Source organism: Dendrobates tinctorius, unplaced genomic scaffold, assembly GCF_039654945.1.
Source record: "Dendrobates tinctorius isolate UK_male_01 unplaced genomic scaffold, ASM3965494v1 ptg000007l, whole genome shotgun sequence".
In the NCBI taxonomy this organism is placed as follows: domain Eukaryota; kingdom Metazoa; phylum Chordata; class Amphibia; order Anura; family Dendrobatidae; genus Dendrobates; species Dendrobates tinctorius.
This window is the reverse complement of record NW_027361675.1, coordinates 13105438-13129248: the sequence shown is the minus strand read 5'-3', so window position 1 is coordinate 13129248 and position 23811 is coordinate 13105438. Positions and strand designations below refer to the sequence as shown.

The 23811-nt window shown below is 44.3% G+C and overlaps 1 protein-coding gene across 2 annotated transcripts in view; it reads right to left on the bottom strand.

The window, feature by feature from the left end:
• Nucleotides 1–23811, bottom strand: part of MTF1 (metal regulatory transcription factor 1) — a 54253-nt gene that overhangs the window by 22472 nt on the left and 7970 nt on the right. For both annotated transcript variants that reach the window (XM_073572075.1, XM_073572065.1), the window contains exons 2-7: nucleotides 23293–23531; nucleotides 19413–19544; nucleotides 17665–17738; nucleotides 17438–17565; nucleotides 17002–17079; nucleotides 476–578 (exon numbers count right to left, since the gene is read on the bottom strand). In XM_073572075.1, coding sequence (XP_073428176.1) covers nucleotides 476–578; nucleotides 17002–17079; nucleotides 17438–17565; nucleotides 17665–17738; nucleotides 19413–19544; nucleotides 23293–23531 — 754 coding nt within the window. The remainder of the gene's footprint in view (nucleotides 1–475; nucleotides 579–17001; nucleotides 17080–17437; nucleotides 17566–17664; nucleotides 17739–19412; nucleotides 19545–23292; nucleotides 23532–23811) is intronic.

Genomic DNA, 23811 nt, shown 5'->3' with positions numbered 1-23811 from the left:
AGTGAACCTTTCACCAGTAGACCTCTGGTTGTCATGCCAACGAACCGGTGACCGACGATCACGTGACGGGAGGGGTCATCGGTGGGCTGTTTCCGGCCCGATGGCTGGAAGCACGAGTTAAATGCCGCTGTCAGCATTTGACAGTGACATTTAACAAGAATAGCCACGGGTGGCTCGCGATCCACCCGTGGTTATTATTTTAGGCACATGTTAGCTGTTCAAAACAGCTGACATCTCCCGGGAAAGTTGTGGGCTCACCTCCGGAGCCCACATCAAAGGGAGGGAGTCCGACGTCGGCGTACTATTACGCCTGACGTCGGAAAAAGGTTAAGGAGTGTGACAAAGCATGTACTGCAGATCATAGAGGCCAAACCAGATCAGTCACCATGTAATGACATTGCAAGGAAAATGGCAGAAGTGGAAAATGTATTATATGATAAACAAATTATATGTAACATTTCTGTTATTCTTCTACCTGTCTGATGAGCAGAATCATTATCTTCTGGGTGTTCAGGACTCTGGAACATTGACTGAAATAGGTTTTGCGTTAATAATGAGCCAAGGGCTTGTCCAGAGCTCTAGACAGAATGGAGAGAAAGAAATTTATATTAAATCTATATGCTGAAAAAAAAAATTATATATATTATATATTTTATATTGCAGCGCTGGGGTCCTGGGGTCAAATCCCACCAAGGAAAACATCTGCAAAGAGTTTGTATGTTCTCCATGTGTTTATTAGTTTTCCTCCGGGTTCTCCGGTTTCCTCCCACACTACAAAGACATACTGATAAGGAATTTACATTGTGAGCCCCATTGGGGACAGTGATGATAATGTGTGCAAAACTGTAAAGTGCTGCGGAATATGTTGGCGCTACTAAATAAAAAAATAAAATAACCTATTATATACATACATACACACACAGCTCTGGCAAAATTAATAGACCACTGCAAAATGTTCAGAATGTCTGATTTTTCTCTTTATAGGTGTCTTTTTGAGTAAAATGTAAATTGCTCTTTTATTCTATAAACTACTGACAAAATGTCTTCGAATTTCTAAGCACTAAATTTTGTATTTATTTTCAGAAAATGAGAAATGGTCAAAAGAACAAAAAAATGCAGTGCTTGCAGACCTCAAATAATGCTAAGAAAACAAGTTCATAATCATTTAGAAACAACAATAGTGATGTTTTAACTCAGGAAGAGTTCAGAAATCAATATTTTGTGGAATAACCATGATTTTTAATCACAGCTTTCATGCATCTTTGCAGGCTTTCCACCAGTCTTTCACACTGCTTTTGGAAAAATATTCAGGACTGAGAGTCCTCAGTAGTTGATACTTTTTAATGGCTAACTGAAAAGATGGTAACACATTGCAAGCTTTCGAGACTACTCAGGTCTCTTCATCAGGCTAGACTAATACAAAATCTGAAGTCACATATTTATGCACAATACAGCCTAGAAAAAATGCAATAGATAAGACAAGCGACGTGAAGCAGAACTATCAATATGGGAGAGGGAGAAACATAAATATAAACATTGGACCAGTTCATAGATAAGGAGTCCGGCTGTTTTTTGGTCCTCTGATTGGGGTCTAGTTCTGTGTTGTGATGCCCCCACAAGGTTTTAAAGGAAATTCCTTAATTGATGTAAAAAGACATAAATCCATGCGACACATTCATTCCAGCACTGAGAGTGTTAAAGGTCGTCATAAATTTGTACTCCCAAACTCGTCTCTCTCTGAGAATTGAAGTTACCTTTCAATACCAGTAATTTCATATCCACGTTGCTGTGATCAGGGATACAGAAATGTTTTGCCACAGGTATATCCATTCTTTTTTCTCTTATTGTGTGACGATGAGCATTCATCCTTGTTCTAAGCTTTTGCCCTGTCTCCCCCACATACAGACCCCCAGTTGGACATTTAGTACAAATAATTAAGTACACCACATTAGATGCAATGCAGGTGAAAGTACCTGGGATCTTGTAGTCCTGATGTGAGTTCGGGATCTTTATCTTGTCCGTGGTCATTATAAATGGACAGGTTCTACATTTTTTCTGGTTGCAAGGAAAGGTTCCTGCAGCTGTTGGAGAGGACAGGGAGCTTCTGACAATGATGCTTCTTAAATTTGGAGGCTGCCTAAAACACAGCAGTGGGGGGTCTGGAAAAATGGATTTTAATTGGGCATCTTTTTGTAGTAAAGGTTGTAATTTCCGTGCAGCTCCCCTTAGCACCTCCAGATTTGGGTTGTAGGTGACTACTAGAGGCACTCTGTTATTTTCTTCTTTAGCTTTGTAATGTAGCAGGTGATTCCTTGACAATCTGGTGGCTCTTGTAATTTGGTTTTCAATTGTTCTTGGATGGTAACCCTGATTCAAAAAGGTCTCTTTGAGTCGACCAAGGTGTGTGTCTCTATCCATGGGGTTGGAACATATACGATTGTATCTGATAGCTTGGCTATAGATAATAGAGTTCTTTATGTGTTTTGGATGGAAACTGTCCCATTTAAGGTATGTTGGACGGTCGATTGGCTTCTGATACAGGGATGTCTCTATTTCATTGTTTTTTAGCTTAATGATGGTGTCAAAAAATTAATCTCAGTACTGGAGTAGTTGAGTGTTAAATTGATGGTGGGATGAAATTGATTAAACTGTTCGTGGAACGTCTTTAGCTGTTGCTCAGATTCCGTCCAGATGATTAAAATATCATCAATGAAGCGGTAGTAGGCCAGGGGCCTGATGGGGCATGAGGACAAAAAGTCGCTTTTGGGTGACCTTATGCCAATCCTGGTACAAAAATTTAAGCAGTTCATCCTTTTTTGATGGCTTGTGACTATCCTTCTTCCTCTTGATTACATTCCAGGTTTTCATTGGGGTTCGAGTCGGGAGATTGGGCTGGCCATGACAGTGATTTGATGTGATGGACCTTCATCCACACATTGATTAACCTAGCTGTGTGGCATGGCGCATTGTCCTGCTGGAAAAACCAGCCCTCTGAGTTGGGGAACATTGCCTGAGCAGAAGGAATCAACTGTTTTTCCAGGATAACCTTGTATGCGGCTTGATTCATACGTCCTTTGCATAGATTAACCTGCCCAATTCCAGCCCTGCTGAAGCATCCCCAGATCATCACCGATCCTCCACCAAATTTCACAGTGGGTGCAAGACACTGTGGCTTGTACGCCTCTCCAGATCTCCATCTAACCATTAGACGACAAGGTGTTGAGCAAAGCTGAAAATTAGACTCATCAGAGAAGATTACCTTACTCCAGTCCTCTATGGTCCAATCCTTATGGTCTTTGGCAAACTTCAGCCTGGCTCTCCTTTGCTTCTCAATGATGTAAGGCTTTTTTCTAGCTTTACATGACTTGAGCCCTGTCTCTAGGAACCTGTTACAAACTGTTCTTGCAGTGCATTTCACCCCTGTTGCCATTTGCCATTCCATTTGTAGGTCACTTGATGTCATCCTGCGGTTGCTGAGTGACTTTCGAATAAGATGACGGTCATCCTGGTCAGTGGAGAGTCGTTTTCGGCCTATGCCGGTCTGTAGCTTTGTTGTCCCCAATGTTTGCTGCTTAACCTGGTTGTAATGGACTGCCGTCTTAGAAATTTTAAGGATGAAGGCAACATGACGCTCACTGTGACCCTCTGCTAGTAAAGCCAGAATTGAGACCTTCTTTTCCTCACTCAAGACTTTTCTTTTCAACTCATTTGGCATGGTAACAAGTTATTTTTTCCTTCCTATTATTTTTGGGATATTACTAGCACTTGTTTTGCCATCCAGCTTGTCCTATTGCAACAGGATTGTGAACACCACAGCAGGGTTTTGTTTTTTTTTATACAATTGTGGCCAAAAGTATTGACACCCCTGCAATTTTGTCAAATACTCAGTTTCTTCCTGAAAATGATTGCAAACACAAATTCTTTGGTATTATCTTCATTTAATTTGTCTTAAATGAAAAAACACAAAAAGAATTGTCCTAAAGCCAAATTGGATATAATTCCACACCAAACATAAAAAAGAGGGTGGACAAAAGTATTGGCACTGTTCGAAAAATCATGTGATGCTTCTCTAATTTGTGTAATTAACAGGTGTCGGCAATAACTAAATCACACTTGCAGCCAGTTGACATGGATTAAAGTTGACTCAACCTCTGTCCTGTGTCCTTGTGTGTACCACATTGAGCATGGAGAAAAGAAGACCAAAGAACTGTCTGAGGACTTGAGAAACCAAATTGTGAGGAAGCATGAGCAATCTCAAGGCTACAAGTCCATCTCCAAAGACCTGAATGTTCCCGTGTCTACCGTGCGCAGTGCCATCAAAGTTTAAAGCCCATGGCACTGTGGCTAACCTCCCTAGATGTGGACGGAAAAGAAAAATTGACAAGAGATTTCAATGCAAGATTGTGCGGATGTTGGACAAAGAACCTCGACTAACATCCAAACAAGTTCAAGCTGCCCTGCAGTCCAAGGGTACAACAGTGTCAACCCGTACTATCCGTCGGCACCTGAATGAAAAGGGACTGTATGGTAGGAGACCCAGGAAGACCCCACTTCTTCCCCTGAGACTAGTGTTGAGCATTCCGAAACCGCAAGTATCGGGTATCGGCCGATATTCGCTGTATCGGAATTCCGATACTTAGTTCCGATACTTTTTTCATATCGAATACCGGAATCGGAAGTTCCCATAATGCTAGTAGCCCGCTCGATTTGATTCAGCCAATGGGGATCCTCAGAAGTGTGGGCACATCCTGTTAGGCATGTAGGCATGTTAACTACTGGCATGGCTGTGATTGGCTGCTGAAATGATGTCATGATGCACTATAAAAACCGCAGCAGCCGCCATTTCGGGTTCACTCTGCTGTGAATTCAGTTAGGGACAGGCTGCTGTTGAAGACTGTGAGGGACAGTTAGAAATAGAGATCATCAAACATATCTATTGCTCTACCCAGGCTACATAATCCACCACTGTAGCATTTTTGTAGCCCAGCAGCGCTGTTTTAATAGCTGTCTGCAAGGGCTGTGTGAGTGGATACCCACGCTGTGTAGTGTGTCCTGCAGGCACGTCTGCTTGTAGGCCGCCCAGCGTGTGTGTCTGCCTCATACACATTTTTCTTTTATTGCTGCTTTTTTTTTCTCCTGTATAGTGTGCTTCCATACGTATCCATATACGTTGGTTGCAAACACTAAAGGATTGGACAGCGGAGCCTTTCAGCGCTATAGCCCATTTCTCTGCACTGTTTTTGGCCGTCTGATAGGTCTCTCTGTGTGTGAGTGCAGCTCACGTTGCAGTGTGTTCTACAGCCACCGCTGGTTGTAGTCCGCTCAGCGTGCGTCACTGCTTCATACATAGTCCTTTTTTTACAGCTAATTTGTCCAGATTTTTGCTCCTATATTAGTGTGCTTCCATCCGCATCCATTGTCATTGGTTGGTTGCAAACACTATATAGGATTAGATAGAGGAGCCTTTTTGCTGGCTTGTGCCCTTCAGAGCCAGCCAGACTAGTATCACCCTATTTTTTGGAGCCTCATCAATTGCATTGTAGGTTAGCTTCCTGCATTGTAATCGCTCCAAAAAGTTTGTGATACTATAGCTTTCAAACTTTGGTCACATCCTTTTCTTTTTCCCCCCCCCCCCCAAAAAAAAAGGAAATAAAGTTCACCAAACACTCCACTTTAGAGTTGTGTAGGCCACATTAGATCATATTAAAGTGTAGTACACACACTCATAGCCAAAATAGTGTTTCTTATACTGGTTAGCAGGTGTTCAGGAATAAGAAAGCCACCCCTTTTTTTTACTTTTTATGTTTGCCTATCTTTATCAGTCTACCAAGATGAAGAAGGCAGGGAGTAAGGCACGTGGTCGTGGCCGTGGAGTTTCAGCAGGGAGAGGACGTGGGGATTCAGTGTCTGCTGCGGCCACCAGTGACCCGGCATCCCCCACTTTTACCAGGCAACAGTCCTTCATGCGCAGCTTTGTAGGACCTCGCCATACCCCACTGCTGCGTGACGAACAAATTGAAGCCGTTGTCGGATGGATGGCAGCTAATGCATCAACTTCAATGACTTCCGCATCCTCCCAGGGCCAGAGCACTGAAGAGCAACCATCTGTCTCTTCACCACCTGCCAAATTGCCCAGGCAGTCTGAGAGCCCTGGACAGGAGACATCTCAATCTTTACTTCTGTTCTCAGAATCTGTTGGCTTGGAAAGAGGTGGCCAGCCAAGCAGCATTCTAGAGCGTGAAGAGGGAGTATGCAGTGATGCGCAACTGCTTTGTCCCTCTGAATTTGAAGAGGCGGGTGGGCCAGTGCCTATTGTCAGCACACCTCAGTGCTCATCTGATGAGACTCAGTTGCCAATTTCTGGTGCGTACGGTGCTGGCGAGACAACCCAGGACCAGCCGGTGCTTGAAGAGGGGAGTGGAGATGATGAGGTCCTTGACCCATCATGGCGTCAGCCACAGGAAGGTGGTGGGAGCAGCTCTGAGGAAGAGATTTCCCGAACGGCCAAAAGAGGAGGGAGAGGGCGGGGGCAGACTTGGTTGCCTGTAGCCTCCACTTTGGCACCCGTGAGGAGCAATCCTCTTCCAAAACAGAAAACGGGCGTTCCCAGGACTTGCAGTGCGTGGTCTTTTTTTGACACAGTTGCAGATGACATTTGCTGTCAAATGCAAGCTGTGTCATCAGAAAGTTAAACGAGGGAAAAATGTGAGCAACCTCAATACCACAAATATGTGGAAACATGTGCGTACCAAGCACGAGGTGGAGTTGCACAGACACACTGAAGATGTAGGCCAACCTTCAGCAGCACCTACCACCTCTTCAGCTCGTTTTGGGGCCTCTTCCTCCAGCTCACACACAGCTGGTTCGGCTTCCTCACTGGAACGCCATGGAAGAACCTCTGCCACTGTTGTCCAGTGACCCAGTGAAATTCCACCCACTGAACCACGTTCTCAGTCATCAGCACACTCCCAGGCCACTCACCAGCAATCGGTAGCACAGGCATGGGAGAAAAAGCGGCCATACTCGGCAAATCATCCCAGAGCACTGGCTCTGAATGCCGGCATTGCCAAACTACTGGCCCTTGAGATGCTGTCATTCAGGCTGGTGGAGACTGACACCTTCCGGAACTTGATGTCATTGGCAGTTCCACAATACAATGTGCCCAGCCGCTTTTATTTCAGCAGGCAAGCCGTCCCTGCCCTGCAAAAGCATGTGGAGGGAAAAATTAAAAATGCGCTACTAAACGCCGTCAGTAGCAAGGTCCACCTGACCATCGATGCGTGGACCAGTAGCCATGGACAGGGACGATACCTTTCCCTCACTGCCCATTGGGTCAATGTTGTGGAGCCGGGTACAGATCTGGAGAGTGGCTCTGTACGTATTCTGCCAATTCCAAGGATTGCAGGAATGCAGTCTGTACATATTGAGTCATCCTCCTACTCTAGTTCCTCGGAATCAGCACTGCATGAGCCTGTTAGGCCAGGTATGAGCACAGGTGTGGCCAAACGTCAACAGGCCATCCTTAAATTAATTTCTTTGGGGAATCGGAGCCACACAGCACAGGAGCTCTGGAATGCCATCAAGCAGGAGAGCGATGTGTGGTTTTGTGCCAGCGAATCTCCAGCCAGGTTTGGTAGTGAGTGACAATCGCCAAAATCTAGTGGCAGCTCTGGGCCTAGGCAACCTCACTCACACGTGCTCAATTTGGTCGTGCAGAGCTTTCTGAGGGACTATCCGAATCTTGATGCACTGCTGCACAAGGTTCGCCTAGAGTGTGCTCACTTGCGGCGTTCCAGCATGGCAAATCGCGCATTGCATCTCTGCAACGCCGATTCCGCCTGCCAGAACATCGCATCATATGTGACCTCCCCACCAGGTGGAATTCAACGTTACATATGTTGGAGCGGTTGTGTGAGCAGCAGGCAGCAGTAATGGAGTACCAGCTGCATCAGGCGCAAACAAGTCACACTGTGCGCCGGACACACTTCACCACCACTGAGTGGGCCACTATGAGGGACATCTGCCAAGTTTTGCGTGCCTTCGATGACTCCACGCGGATGGCCAGTGCAGATGATGCACTAGTCAGCATGACTGTCCCCCTTATCTGTCTGCTTCAAAAAACCTTACAAGCACTAAGTGAGGAGGTTTTTGAAGAGGTCGAGGATGAGGAGTCAGAAATGCCATCTGCTTCTGGCAAGTCTGCGCAACGTGCTTCCACACAAAGGCCCAGGCAGGGGACACTTAGTGAGGAGGATGACGAGGAGTCAATGGAGGAGGAGGAACACATCTCTCCAGAGGAGGGAGGTACACAAGGCTCTAGTAGTCAGTGTGTACAGCGAGGGTGGGGTGATGCTGAGCAGGCTGAGATGCTGCCTCAAGCTGGGGACAGCGTTTCCTGTCCAGTTGGCAGTCTGCAGCACATGGTTGATTTCATGCTGCAGTGCTTGTTAAATGACCGCCGCATCACCAACATTCTCCACACGGCTGATTACTGGGTGTACACTAGGGTGACCGCAAAAAATCGATGTCGGAAGAGCACGCTAGGGTTGTAAATCCAAAAGTTAGGAAAGAAAAATTAAAAGAGGTAGGAAGTAACCGACTTTAACGACCTTCTGACAAAAGATGAAGAACAAAAGCAATATGTCCTGCAAGTTGTAAGCAAATGCCGAGCATTATATTCTGACGTTTCAAAAACTACTTTAACAAAAGCTCTAGAATAGATTAGATAACTATGTAAAATTATCAACTCATGTAGGTTAGCGTGCTCTGATGGTTCATCTGTGCTACTGAGCAATTTATTAGCCATTAACAACTTTTCATTGTCTGTAATGGTGGGATCAAAAAACGATAATCCCACCAACTCTGCATTCAAATACCACAAATGGTTCGAAAATTTGGTCAGGGCTATTTCTGCAATGTTGTTGTCACATTCTTTATAGTCTAACAGACTATGCAAAATACCTAAATCTTAAAATACCTCAATTTGGATTTTTTCAAACTTTGAGCGACGAGCGGCACGGGTTAACGTCGTTTGATCGAGCTCAAATTTTGGCTCTCTCAATATCTGGAAAGGGGAATCGTTTTGTGGGGTCCAGACCAACAAGATTCTGACATTTTTTCCCCCCATATGAGATCCGGTCACCCTAGTGTACACCCTCCTAGATCCTCGCTACCGGGACAACTTACAAAGCCTCATACCACAGTTGAACCGGGAGCGTAAAATGCGGGAGTACCAAGAAACACTTGTGCAGGCCATCATGTTCTCCATTCCCCCCGCAAGTGTTGCTGGTAGTGCTTTTCAAAGCAGCCATGTGGGTAGAGGCAGTGGAGGAAGCTCTGCACAAAGAGGTAGCAGAGGCAGTGCCGCAGGACAAGGCAAGGCCAGTATGGCCCAAATGTGGAAAAGTTTTGTGGGTCCGCCACAAACGGCTACACCATCACAGACGGCTCCATTCAGCAGGAGGCAACGTTTCTGTCAGATGGTGACAGACTACTTGTCTTGCCCTGTTAGTGTACTCCCAGACGGCTCTTCCCCGTTCAAGTATTGGGTCTCTAAGCTGGATACATGGCCAGAGCTTAGCCAGTATGCATTGGAGGTGCTGGCTTGCCCTGCTGCCAGTGTATTATCGGAACGTGTCTTTAGTGCTGCAGGTGGTGTGGTAACAGACCGTCGCACGTGACTATCCGCCGATTAGGTTAACCGGCTTACTTTTCTGAAAATGAACAAGGCCTGGATCTCACCTGAATTTGCCAGTCCTCTTCCAGAATAAATAATTGGCTGGCAACAGGATCCAGGTCTCCTGTTGTGTTCATGTTTCTATGACCTGAACTTTATTTCCTGGGCTACAGCAACGCCCGTTGTTGCTCAGAAGTGCTGTCCACACAGACAAAACACTCGCTCATGTGTAAGTGGGGTTCGGTAACGTCAGCTGATCCCCTGCTGTGTGTACGGCAAACTCTCCTGCTGCCTACAACTTCTGACTACCTCTGATTTAATATGTTCTCTGATTTGCCCTCTGTCTCCACTCTGTTTTGAGTATTTCCTCCGGCCTACAACACCGCCTGTTTCTGCTCTCAAGTGCCGTCTGCACAATCAACACTTGTTCCTGTGTTACCTGGGTCCTGTAACATCTGCTCATCTCCAGAGGTGAGTCCGGCAATGTCTCCTGCATTGTCTACATTCCCACTACTTGTAGTGGAAAAGTGGACAGAGCAGGAGACATTGCCTGACTCAGCTCTAGGGAGAAGTTGCTGTTACAGAACCCCAGTAACACAGGAACAAGTGTGGGTTGTGCAGACGGCATTTCAGAGCAGCAACTGGCGTGGTTGGAAGCCAGAGGAAATACTCGAAACAGAGTGAAGACAGAGGCCTAATTGGAGTACGTTGACAATTTGTAGTAGTCTAGAAACAATCGAAAACTGCCACCAAGTAGGCCTCAGCCTACTACCTGATTTTCCCTGGGCTCCGACACCGCCAGTTGGTGCTCAGAAGTGCTGTCCACACAGACAAAACACTCGCTCATGTGTAAGTGGGGTTCGGTAACGTCAGCTGATCCCCTGCTGTGTGTATGGCAAAGTGTCCTGCTCCCTCCACAGTCAAACAACCTCAGATTTACACCTGGTTCCAAGTAGGCCTCGGCCTACTACCTGAATTTCCCTGGGCTCCGACACCGCCAGTTGGTGCTCAGAAGTGCTGTCCGCACAGACAAAACACTCGCTCATGTGTAAGTGGGGTTCGGTAACGTCAGCTGATCCCCTGCTGTGTGGAGGGCAAACTGCTGCTGCCTCCAAATTGTAACTATTTCAGATTTAAACATTCTCTGATTTGGCCTCTGTCTCCACTCTGTCTCTAGTATTTCCCCTGACCTCCAACACCGCCAGTTCCTGCTCACAGTTGCCGTCCACGCATTCCACACTTGTTCCAGTGTTCCTGGTGTTCTGTTACGTGAGCAGATCCCCCAATGTGTGTCCGGCACTGTCTCCTGCGCTGTCCAACTTCCCACTGCAAGCGGAGGGAATGTGGACAGAGCAGGAGACAGAGGCAGACACACATCAGGGGATCTGCTGACATTACAGAATGCCAGTAACACAGGAACACGTGTGAATTGGGCAGACGGCTGCTGTACGCATAAACTGGCAGTGTTGGTGGTCACGTGAAATCCTGGAAACAGAGTGGAGACAGATGCCTAATTGGAGCACGTTGACAGTCTGTTGTAGTCTACAAACAATCTAAAACTACCACCAAGTAGGCCTCGGCCTTCACCATGATTGTCCCTGGGTTCCAACAACGCCAGTTGGTGCTCGGCTGTGTCTTTGGCACGGGTACTCCCTGTTGCCCAGCCTGGTTCCAGCACGCCTGCTGTTTCCGGGTAGTGTCAAGGTCACTATGCCACCAATCCGTTGTCCTGTCGTCTTGCGGCCAGGTTAGCCGACTCTACTGTGTCTGCAGTTTAGGTGACTCCTATGTGGGCTGCGGGAACTGGCACTGAAGGCTTGATCCGTAGTGCCAATGGGACATGGACCCCCTGTAGGACTGTGGGTTTCGGTAACTGCGGCCGGCTTGCGGCCTGGCTGCTTTGCTTTGGATGGGTACCTTCTGCTACCCACCCGGTTCCAGCACTGTCAGCTGGTTCTCGCCAGAGCCTTTGGCCTAGGTGCCTCCATCTCGGTATCCGAAGGTCCAGCACCGTCAGCTGGTCCTTGGTAGTGCTTTCTAGCACAGGTACCTCCTGCCTAGTAACCGTGGTCCAGCAACGTCAGCTGTTCCTCGGTAGTGCCATTGGCTCTTGTAGCTTTTGCTACTCATCTGGGTTCCAGCACCGTCAGCTGGTTCTCGGCAGTGTCTTTGGCACGGGTACTCCCTGTTGCCCAGCCTGGTTCCAGCACACCAGCTGTTTCCGGGTAGTGTCAAGGTCACTATGCCACCAATCCGTTGTCCTGTCGTCTTGCGGCCGGGTTAGCCGACTCTACGGTGCCTGCAGTTTAGGTGACTCCTATGTGGGCTGCGGGAACTGGCACTGAAGGCTGGATCCGTAGTGCCAATGGAACATGGACCCCCTGTAGGACTGTGGGTTTCGGTAACTGCGGCCGGCTTGCGGCCTGGCTACTTTGCTTTGGATGGGTACCTTCTGCTGCCCACCCGGGTTCCAGCACTGTCAGCTGGTTCTCGCCAGAGCCTTTGGCCTAGGTGCCTCCATCTCAGTATCCGAGGTCCAGCACCGTCAGCTTGTCCTTGGTAGTGCTTTTTAGCACAGGTACCTTCTGCTTAGTAACCGTGGTCCAGCCCCGTCAGTTGGTCCTCGGTAGTGCCATTGGCTCTTGTTCCTTCTGCTACCCATCCGGGTGCCAGCACTGTCAGCTGGTTCTCGCCAGAGCCTTTGGCCTAGGTGCCTCCATCTCGGTATCCGAGGTCCAGCACCGTCAGCTGGTCCTTGGTAGTGGTTTCTAGCACAGGTACCTCCTGCATAGCAACCGGGGTCCAGCACCGTCAGCTGTTCCTCAGTAGTGCCATTGGCTCTTGTTCCTTCTGCTGCCACTAGGGGTTCCAGTACTGTCAGCTGGTTCTCGCCAGTTTCTCAGCCTTCTTGTACCTTCTGCTACATTTCCAAGATCAAGCTTTTTGAAATTGTCTTTGGTAATCCTTATTGATCTCCATGACGACGACCCTGATGACGACGACCCTGAAGACCACATCAAAGAAGACCAGAAATATGACCCTAAATAATAAGACCAAGAGGACAAAGAACATGAAGACAACCACCAAGATACAGAACAAAAGACAGAAGAACAAGAAGCAGAATAAGCAAAAGCAGAAGAACAGTAAGCAAAAGAACATTAAGCATAAAACTAAAAATCAACATAGAAAAAACCAAAATTATAAGCAGAAGAAGACGAAGCAGTAAATGGGGGTGAGTCCGTTCCTCCTCGTGGTGCCCCTGGAAAATGCCTGCTGCTGCAGGCCAAACTGAACGCGGACAAATCCTGCTGTAAATCTTTTGTGACAGACAGAACGTAAGGTGTAATCTTATAACTTTTATAGATAAGTACTACAGGAATGCCTGTCACCATAAGAAAATTAAGAAAAAGAAGAATAGGAAGAAGATGAAGAAATAGCATATGAAAATTAATAATAGCTGAATAAGAAGAATATGAAGAATGGAAAAAAAAAAATTAATGGGAAGAAAGGGAAGAAGATGAATAAGGTGAAGAAAAAGTTGATGAAAAAAATGCTACTGCTGCAGATCATGAAGGAGAAAGTGTGGGAGAAGTACAAAAGAAGGTGAAGAGCATGGAAGTTGTGAAACATACATATCTGACTAAATATAAAAAAGGTTAACATAGTCAATATCTTTTTAACTCCGAACGTCTTGAAAAAAAAATTGGAATTAATGCTATGCCATGTGATTTGAATAAACCACTATGCCTTTAATGTCTCCTCCACCTCCCACCATACATTCTACATGACTCTTATTTGTTTTCAATTACGTAGAATTAGCCAACAAGGAAATAAAGGGCTTTTTTAAATTCCGATACCGGAAGTCCCATTGACTTGAATGGGACTTTCGGTATCGGAATCGGCGATACCCGATATTTTTTTTGGATCGGGCGATACCATCCGATACGATATTTTTGGGTATCGAACGGTATCGCTCAACACTACCCGAGACATAAAAAAGCCAGGCTGGAGTTTGCCAAAACTTACCTGAAAATGCCTAAAACGTTTTGGAAGAATGTTCTCTGGTCAGATGAGACAAAAGTAGAGCTTTTTGGGCAAAGGCATCAACATAGAGTTTACAGGAGAAAAAAAAAGAGGCATTCAAAGAAAAGAACACGGTCCCTACAGTCAAACATGGCGGAGGTTCCGTGATGTTTTGGGATTGCTTTGCTGCCTCTTGCACTGGACTGCTTGACCGTGTGCATGGCATTATGAAGTCTGAAGACTACCAACAAATTTTGCAGCATAATGTAGGGCCCAGTGTGAGAAAGCTGGGTCTCCCTCAGAGGTCATGGGTCTTCCAGCAGAACAATGACCCAAAACACACTTCAAAAAGCACTAGAAAATGGTTTGAGAGAAAGCACTGGAGACTTCTAAGGTGGCCAGCAAAGAGTCCAGACCTGAATCCCATAGAACACCTGAGAAGAGATCTAAAAATGGCAGTTTGGAGAAGGCACCCTTCAAATATCAGGGACCTGAAGCAGTTTGCCAAAGAAGAATGGTCTAAAATTCCAGCAGAGCATGGTAAGAAACTCATTGATGGTTACCAGAAGCGGTTGGTCGCAGTTATTTTGGCTAAAGGTTGTGCAACCAAGTATTAGGCTGAGGGTGCCAATACTTTTGTCTGGCCCATTTTTGGAGTTGTGTGTGAAATGATCAATGTTTTTCTTCATTCTCTTTTGTGTTTTTTCATTTAAGACAAATTAAATGAAGATAATACCAAAGAATTTGTTTGCGCAATCATTTTCATTAAGAAACTGAGTATTATCTGACAAAATTGCAGGGGTGTCAATACTTTTGGCCACAACTGTACTTTCCTTCGTTAAATAAGATTTGGTTCAGGTGATCACTTAATCAGAAGCACATTAAGTAGAATGAGGTGTACTCTGGTTGGAATTCAACTGACACTGGAATGGAATGGCTGTCAGACATGTAGAGATGATTTTTATAAAACTGTGCAGTGGTCTCTTAATTTTTGCCAGAGCTGGCTGGCTTTACTTGCAGAAAATAAAGCCCAAATTTTCCTCTTTTAGCTGGCTTGACCATCAAATTACAAGATACTTTTCTTATTTTCTTAAATTGTCTTTTTGTGAGGGGAACACGTGAAACCCCTTCACACTTCAAGATCTATATACATTCTGGAGTGGGTCAAGGTAGGAGAGTGGGCTCAGGACTTTGTTATATAGCCTGCATTTGACTCCAATAGCTGTGCTTTAAATTGCTAAATGTCTCTGTCAATCACTGTCAGTGGCATATAAGTTGTGCCACCCTAGTGGTTCTTCCATTGGCTTTGTCAGCAGAGGCTCTACTATGGGCGTGTTGACAGAAAAATATAACAGATTATTATGTGGGGGCATGATCATTATAAGCTTCCCACTTTACATTGCTGTAATTGGAAAAACTGATTTATATACCACACACTGGAAAATTACAGTTTCATTTAAAATAAGCTCTGGAGGCAGATTCTCAGGAAGATCAGTGTTTGATCCATAGGTCCTAACTGCTTGTTCACATATTAAGAAAAAAAAATGCGGATTTCTAGATAAGACATCCGATCACCAATATTGAGATATTTTATTTATGACCTACATGCCCATATAGATAAGCTTAGGAGGGTCGATCAACGGACATATTCCTTTTAAAGTGTTGTCACAGTGTTTCTTATTGTATCCAAGCAATAAGCTGTAACATCAATGCCTACATTTATAGAAGGGTGACACAATGTGAAACAATGTAGTTTACCAGATGGATGGGTTCTGAATCCCTAGGCAAGGACTTTGCATCCCAGCAGTGCTTGTAATTCCAGCCGAACAGGATACTAACAGTGTTAAAAAACCATACAGAACACAAAGCTGACACAGCATAGCGACCTACGTGTTTCAAAAGTAAAATGTAAGTATTCACAATATAGCTCAAAACACATAGGTCTGTATCCCTGTGTGTCAGCTTTGAGTTCTGTATGGTTTTTAACACTGTTTAGTATAGGATTAAGTGGCTTATCTCTCGTTTAGCTGGGATTACATCGATTTACTGACCGAGGTCTGTGATTTACACTAAGCACTAGAAGTAAGCCATTATGAAGTACTGTGTCACCTTGTCTACAGGTCGAATCAATATATTCATGTGGCCTGCAGGGACAGCTAAGCAAAGCCAACAGGAGAACACAAAGCACAGCGGTTTTTCCAAGTCACACCTTTGACCTAGAGAGCAACAATGTTCAGAAAATAGGATACCAATATCTTTACTCAGAAAACACTTTTAAATTCACTTTCCCAAATTACCGTATATACTCGCATATAAGCCGAGATTTTCAGCCCATTTTTTTGGGCTGAAAATCCCCCCTCTCGGCTTATACGCGAGTCATATACCGGGGAGGGGGAGGGGGATCTGGGGTGTCAGAGACCATACTCACCCCTCCTGGCACGTCTCTGCACCCCTGCTTCTCCCTCGGTCGTCTTCTTCCTGCGTTCAGCGGTCACGTGGTATCACTCATTAAACACATGAATATGCGCATATTCATGAGTTTAATGAACGGTACCACGTGACCGCTGAACGCAAGAAGACGACCGAGGGAGAAGCAGGGGCTGCAGAGAAGACCGTGCGCCAGGAGGGGGTGAGTAGGACGAGGACAGAGCAATATTCACCTGTCCCCGTTCCATCGCCGTCCACCGCTGTCTCTCCCGGGTCTCTGCAGTGACGTAAAGCAGAGGGCACGCACTGACTAAGTCATCGCGCGCCCTCTGCTTTATGTCACTGCAGAGACCCGGGAGACACAGCGGTGGACGGCGATGGAACGAGGACCGGTAAAAATCGCCAGTGCCGGGGGCTCAGGACACCGGTACTTTAGCGAACGAGGACCGGTAAAAATCGCCAGTGCCGGGGGCTCAGGACACCGGTACTTTAGCGAATCCTGCTTTGAGCAGGGGGTTGGACCAGATGGCCCAGGAGGTCCCTTCCAACTCTACGATTCTATGATTCTATGGGGCAGCATTAACCCTTGTGCAGCAGCATATTATGGGGGGTATTTATGAAGCATCTTATGGGGCAGCATTAACCCTTGTGCAGCAGCATATTACGGGGGGTATTTATGGAGCATCTCCTTGGGCCAGCATTAACCCTTGTGCAGCAGCATATGGGGCTTTTTTTTTTTTTTATCTATGGAGCATCTTCTTGGACCACCATTAATCCTCGGCTTATACATGAGTCAATAAGTTTTCCCAGTTTTTTTGTGGCAAAATTGGGGGGGGGGTTAAGTCGGCTTATACGCGAGTATATACGGTACTTACTCCATCTGTATTTTCCCGCAGTTCCGAATCAGTGGATAAAGTGCTTAAATCACTGAGGCAGAGCCAATGATTGGGGTCCTGAAAGAGAAAAGCAGAATCATTAGTATGGCCCAAAAGCAATTATACTATGGCCTTATTTCAACATTTTATATACTCCTATTGGAGGGGGGGAATGTACTACCAATGTATAAAATGCCAAAACAGGATGCATAGCTTGAAAGGGTTAGGGCAGAAAGCGCCTTTTTAAACATATAAGAGCAGATCAGAGTGGCTGGTCGAAATGGTGTGGAACTTGTCTCTGATATACATATGCTTGTAGCTGCATGACTGGGAAAAAGCCATCGGTAAAATGCTGCATCAGGCAGATACTGTGTTCTCATCTCATCAATTGTATACCCACAAGCCTACACGGGGCGCATACAGCATCAGTCAGTACCTCCGCATTGTGAGGGAACTGATCATCCACACCAGTAAGATCGTGACCCTTCATGTGACTTTTTAAGCTGTACTGTGTGCTGAAAGTTTTCTCACATCCATCACTGGTGCAAAAAAACGGTCTTTCCCCTGAAAAAAAAAATACAATAGAGGATCATCAAAACCTGACCCTATAGAACAAATATCCATAACTTTGTACAGACCCTGGCACAGCACTGTACCACTCACCTGTGTGTTTCCGGAAGTGCGTCTTCAGGTGGTGGCTAGCAGCAAATGCCTTGCCACATCCATCATGGTCACATCTGCATCATTAAATAAGGCTACATTAAAATATGTACATATCCTACATTCAATATCCTCTAAATGGAAACTGCTAAAAATCTCTCAGATGGTTTAAACTGTACCACATTTGGTACATCTATCCTACCATAAAGCTTTGCACTCTGGTGACAGGAAATAAGGGCAATATTGAGTTTAGCTTTACGTATAATATGTAAAAATAAGAAACTTGAAATCAATATAAAACATAAATAAAGCATATTTTGATCACTTTTTTTTTTTTTTTTTTTATCTATAAAAGGGTCCTTAATGAGTTTTTTTTTTTTTGCTTTTGTGCCCAAAATAAAAGTTTTTTTTGTCTTGGACATAACTATGATCCCTATAGATATGCACTGGATTTGGTCCAGTAAATAACGGCGATGGAAGATTTTTTCGGAACTCAGCAATTAAGGTGGAAGTGAGGCTGTGATTAACAGCTGTCCTCCTCCCATGTATTGTGAAGGTACAATGGTCATGTCCATGTATTACCAGGACATCTTGTGTAACAGATAATGTATGTAAAGACCTATTCTATGACAAACATTTTTATTTCTATTTTTACAAGATGTACTCACACAAATAAGTATTTATCCATTTATCCACCCCTAACCAATGACTCATTGATCGCTGGGTGTCCAATGGCTGGGGGAACCCAGCGATCCCAAAAGAGGGGCTTTAGAACACCAAAAACAAGGCTCAGCAGCCGAGTCATTAACGGAGCAAAGGTACGCGTGGTCAACCTCTGCTCCATTCACTGTCAATGTGTCTGCTGAGTGCAGTGCTCGGTTATTTCAAGCAGTCCCATGGACAATGAACGGATCTCTGCTACAATAAGGATAGGGATGCTGAGCCCCACTCTCTTTGTTCCAAAGCTCCGATCTCAGCATCACTGAGAGACCAAGTGGTCAGACCCCCAGTGATCAGCAAGGTATACCCTATCCATATCTTGCTTTTTATGGGAATAACCCATACCCTGTACAAAATAAACAATGTTAAACATATAAGTTTAACCTTTCTGTGTAAACAGTATCAGGATTCAGGAGAATGCACAGATTTTGGCTCAATGCAGCAAACACCACGTGATATCACAAATGACAGTCACCATGGTAAAACAGGAAAGATGTATATCTTTGTACCGTGTTAGCCAGTGGATAGAAAAATATTCAGGATTGAGAGTCCTCAGTAGTTGATACCTTTTAATGGCTAACTGAAAAGATGGTAATACATTGCAAGCTTTCGAGACTACTCAGGTCTCTTCATCAGGCTAGACTAATACAAAATCTGAAGTCACATATTTATGCACGATACAGCCTAGAAAAAATGCAATAGATAAGACAAGTGAACGTCACGTCACTTGTCTTATCTATTGCATTTTTTCTAGGCTGTATTGTGCATAAATATGTGACTTCAGATTTTGTATTAGTCTAGCCTGATGAAGAGACCTGAGTAGTCTCGAAAGCTTGCAATGTATTACCATCTTTTCAGTTAGCCATTAAAAGGTATCAACTACTGAGGACTCTCAATCCTGAATATTTTTCATGGTAAAACATAAATTTCAGCACTTGTAATGAGAATGGAGATTATCTGAGATGTCATTCATCTGAAACTGGCATAAGAATGTCTTGGACGGAATATGGGAAGTGCGGACACACACTTACCGGAATGGTTTCTCTCTAGTGTGCGTGCGAATGTGCTTCCGTAAGTCGCTGTGGGTAGTGAAATACTTGCTGCAGCCTTCTGTCACACAGTTAAAAGTTTCACCCGTGTGGAGTCTTTTATGAGCTCTTAACCTACAGAGCGCAAATCATTACATGAAAATTGTTTTCTGACATTTTATTTATGGCATTTAGTTTCATATATAATTCCTCAGAGAATATAGAGCAATAAAAAAGCCTGGTTTACTCAATTATCATACCGTAATAGGAAAGGCCATTTCCTGTCTGCTTGCAATTTTCTTCCGAAATAATTAAAAAAAAAAAAAAAAAAAAGAGTTTGCATTGGTATTTTCCAGGTTGTGTGTGGCTGTCATGTTTATTTATATACCATGGTGATGTAGAGCCATGAATGTCTACAGTGCTGTACAGACATCATCATCACGGTCATCATTGGGGCGCACAGTCTACATTCCCTATGCGTAGGTCTTTGGGGCGTGGGAGGAAATCCACACAAATACAGGGAGAACATACTGTACATGCAGCATTCTGACAAAGCCCCAAAGCCGACGTACAGTGGCATGTAAAAGTTCGGGCAGCCCTGATCAAAATTACTGTTATTGTGAACATAAAGATGAAATAATCTCTAAAAGACCTAAAGTTGGACATGACACATTTTCTTTGTATTTTATGAAAAAAGAAAAAATATATTATATGATATGATAGATATATATATATATCTCTATGTATGTATATATATATATATATATATATATATATATATATATATATATATATATATATATATATATACACACACTCACTGGCCACTTTATTAGGTACACCTGTCCAACTGTGTGTTAAGACTTAATTTCTAATCAGCCAATCACATGGCGGCAACTCAGTGCATTTAGGCATGTAGACATGGTCAAGACAATCTCCTGCAGTTCAAACCGAGCATCAGTATGGGGAAGAAAGGTGATTTGAGTGCCTTTGAACGTGGCATGATTGTTGGTGCCAGAAGGGCTGGTCTGAGAATTTCAGAAACTGCTGATCTACTGGGATTTTCACGCACAACCATCTCTAGGGTTTACAGAGAATGGTCCGAAAAAGAAAAAAAATCCAGTGAGCGGCAGTTCTGTGGCCGGAAATGCCATGTTGATGCCAGAGGTCAGAGGAGAATGGGCAGACTGGTTCGAGCTGATAGAAAGGCAACAGTGACTCAAATTGCCACCCGTTACAACCAAGGTAGGCAGAAGAGCATCTCTGAACGCACAGTGCGTCGAACTTTGAGGCAGATGGGCTACAGCAGCAGAAGACCACACTGGGTACCACTCCTCTCAGCTAAGAACAGGAAACTGAGGCTACAATTTGCACAAGCTCATCGAAATTGGACAGTAGAAGATTGGAAAAACGTTGCCTGGTCTGATGAGTCTCGATTTCTGCTGCGACATTCGGATGGTAGGGTCAGAATTTGGCGTAAACAACATGAAAGCATGGATCCATCCTGCCTTGTATCAACGGTTCAGGCTGGTGGTGGTGGTGTCATGGTGTGGGGAATTTTTTCTGGGCACTCTTTGGGCCCCTTGGTACCAATTGAGCATCGTTGCAACGCCACAGCCTACCTGAGTATTGTTGCTGACCATGTCCATCCCTTTATGACCACAATGTACCCAACATCTGATGGCTACTTTCAGCAGGATAATGCGCCATGTCATAAAGCTCGAATCATCTCAGATTGGTTTCTTGAACATGACAATGAGTTTACTGTACTCAAATGGCCTCCTCAGTCACCAGATCTCAATCCAATAGAGCATCTTTGGGATGTGGTGGAACGGGAGATTCGCATCAGGGATGTGCAGCCGACAAATCTGCGCCAACTGTGTGATGCCATCATGTCAATATGGTCCAAAATCTCTGAGGAATGCTTCCAGCACCTTGTTGAATCTCTGCCACGAAGAATTGAGGCAGTTCTGAAGGCAAAAGGGGGTCCAACCCCTTACTAGCATGGTGTACCTAATAAAGTGGCCAGTGAGTGTATATATATATATTTTTATCATATCAGGATAGGGGATATTTGGACAGAATTGGGGGACATTAGCCCTTTATCAGTGTCCGCAGCACATCCCTCCCACCCCATAACAGTGTGTCATAACCACATTTTTTGCTTCAATTTTTGTTCCTCCTTTAGAACCTAGGTGCATCTTATAGTCCCCAAAATACAGTATACATGCTTAAAATACAAAAGGAAATATAAGTCATCTTTAATTTTAGCCCTTTTAGAAATCATTTCATCTTTAACTTGCTTACCTGTTCATAATAAAAGTAATTTTGAAATAGGGTGCCCAAACTACAGTATTACATGACACTGTATATTCCTAAAACAGAAGTTTTACTGGTTCTACTGGGTGTGAGTGTTATGCATCTATTCAGACTGTCTGGACTTTCTACCTTTCCTCACATCCATATATGATTGTATAAATCTACTTTACTGCATTCATAAAGATATTCTAAGCAAATGGATACAGGCCATCTGGCCCTCTGTTTCTAATCTGTCGTCTTATAGAAGATATAGGAGATTAGGGATAGCCATCGCACGAGCGGGGGCGCCATTCTCGTATTTCTTAGGGTGCCAACCTCCGCACCTAGGTAGGTGTTCAGATAGTCATTTTGTATAGGGCCAGGTCACTCTTTTCTTCACATCGGCTGAGTGAGATTTTTATCAGATGGTAGCACGTATTATCAATTTTTATACATCTTCTTTATGTCCATTTCCCCTTTTTTTCCGTTTTTTGAGGTTTTTGGGCTATAATAGTATTGTGCAGTTTTTAACTGTTATGGTTCAGGTTTTTCTGACCACATGATTGGATTGGCAGATTCAGCTGGTTAGATTTGGTTTGACTGCTATACCTTATCTCTTTCCAGCAATACAATAGCCCGTTTTTTACTAGGCTTTATAATAGGGGACATCTGTGCAATTTTATATTGTTACTTTTGTACTTAATAAAACTTATATTTTAATAGGGTATTTTTTCAGTTAGTCGGTTATAGGTAACCCCTGTTCACATTATACTTGTTAGTTGGTTAAAACAGAAGAATGCCGCGCTGGAACAGAGGAAAGGTCACCATGTTTAGGTAGGTGTCAGACGAAACAATGTAGAAGATTGTAAGTAATTAATCTATACAGGGAAAACAAAAAAAGCAACATGTAGACAAGGACAAACGAAAGACAGCAACAGCTATAATTATCCATAATAAATGACTCCATCTATTAACCAGAGATGAAAAGAGAAATTTGTTGTGTTGTTCTCCTTCGCTTTGTTCCTCTACATTCATTACCTACATAACACAGTCATTAAAAATCATCACAGTCATTAAACTGAGAAAATAAACAACAAGCAGATATATAGGCTGGGCACACAAATTATCGTACATTTAGAAGATAATCCTTGCACATAGCAAGGATAACAGACTGTCTCCTGAACAACATTTAGATCTGCAGTAATCACAGAGTCAGCTTTACTCATGGAAGTAATAGGTCTTGTTTGGGGTGGTGGTGGTGGGGGACGAGAGAGATGGGGTCAAAATTGAAGTTTTACTTTATACAAACCCCATGAGGAAATGTAATGTTGCTCATTTACAGCTGATTTAAAGATTCAAGCCTGAATCATATGTGGTTGATTCTTCGCCCATCACCGATTCCTAAAATGAAAGAGCGCTAAGAAAAGTTTCTGTTCCCAAACAGCCAATGTTATCCTCTATGATACAGGAAAGGCTTATTTTGAGCGGATGTCTCTTTAAGGCCCAGCTTTAATCGGGAAAACTTTTTGAAAGAATTAGGATTTACTTTAATTAGATTTCCTTGGACACCACATGCCTTTCTCACCTGTATAGGGTATTAAAGGCTTTTTCACAGCCTTGCACATCACATTCAAAAGGCTTTTCTTTAGTGTGCACACGGACATGGATCTTGAGGCTGTACGAGGTAAGAAACGCCTTCCCACAGCCCTCCTGGTTGCATACAAAAGTGTATTCCCCTCGGTGCGTTTTCTGATGGGTGCGCAGATTGCCCGCTGTGCTGTATGTACGAAGGCAGCCTTCAAACGTGCACTGATAGCGCTTCACCTGCAAAACAAGAAGCAGCTATATACATTAGCCAATCATTTACTATACTTCATGAAAGGGGTACAGATTTAGATCGCTTCCGGAATTAGAGAAGACAAAAGCTCTTTGAGAAGTCCCCTTTTTTTTTTTTACGGTTCATCAGCAAGTGTGGACCACCTGCATAAAAGCAGAAGTTTTGGAAGTTTGCTGGTCTGGAGCAATTAGGTGTGTGTTAACACGATGCCAACGAGCAAAGACTTCAGCAATGTCTTACAGAGAAAGAAGCAAGTTTGCTGCCCAT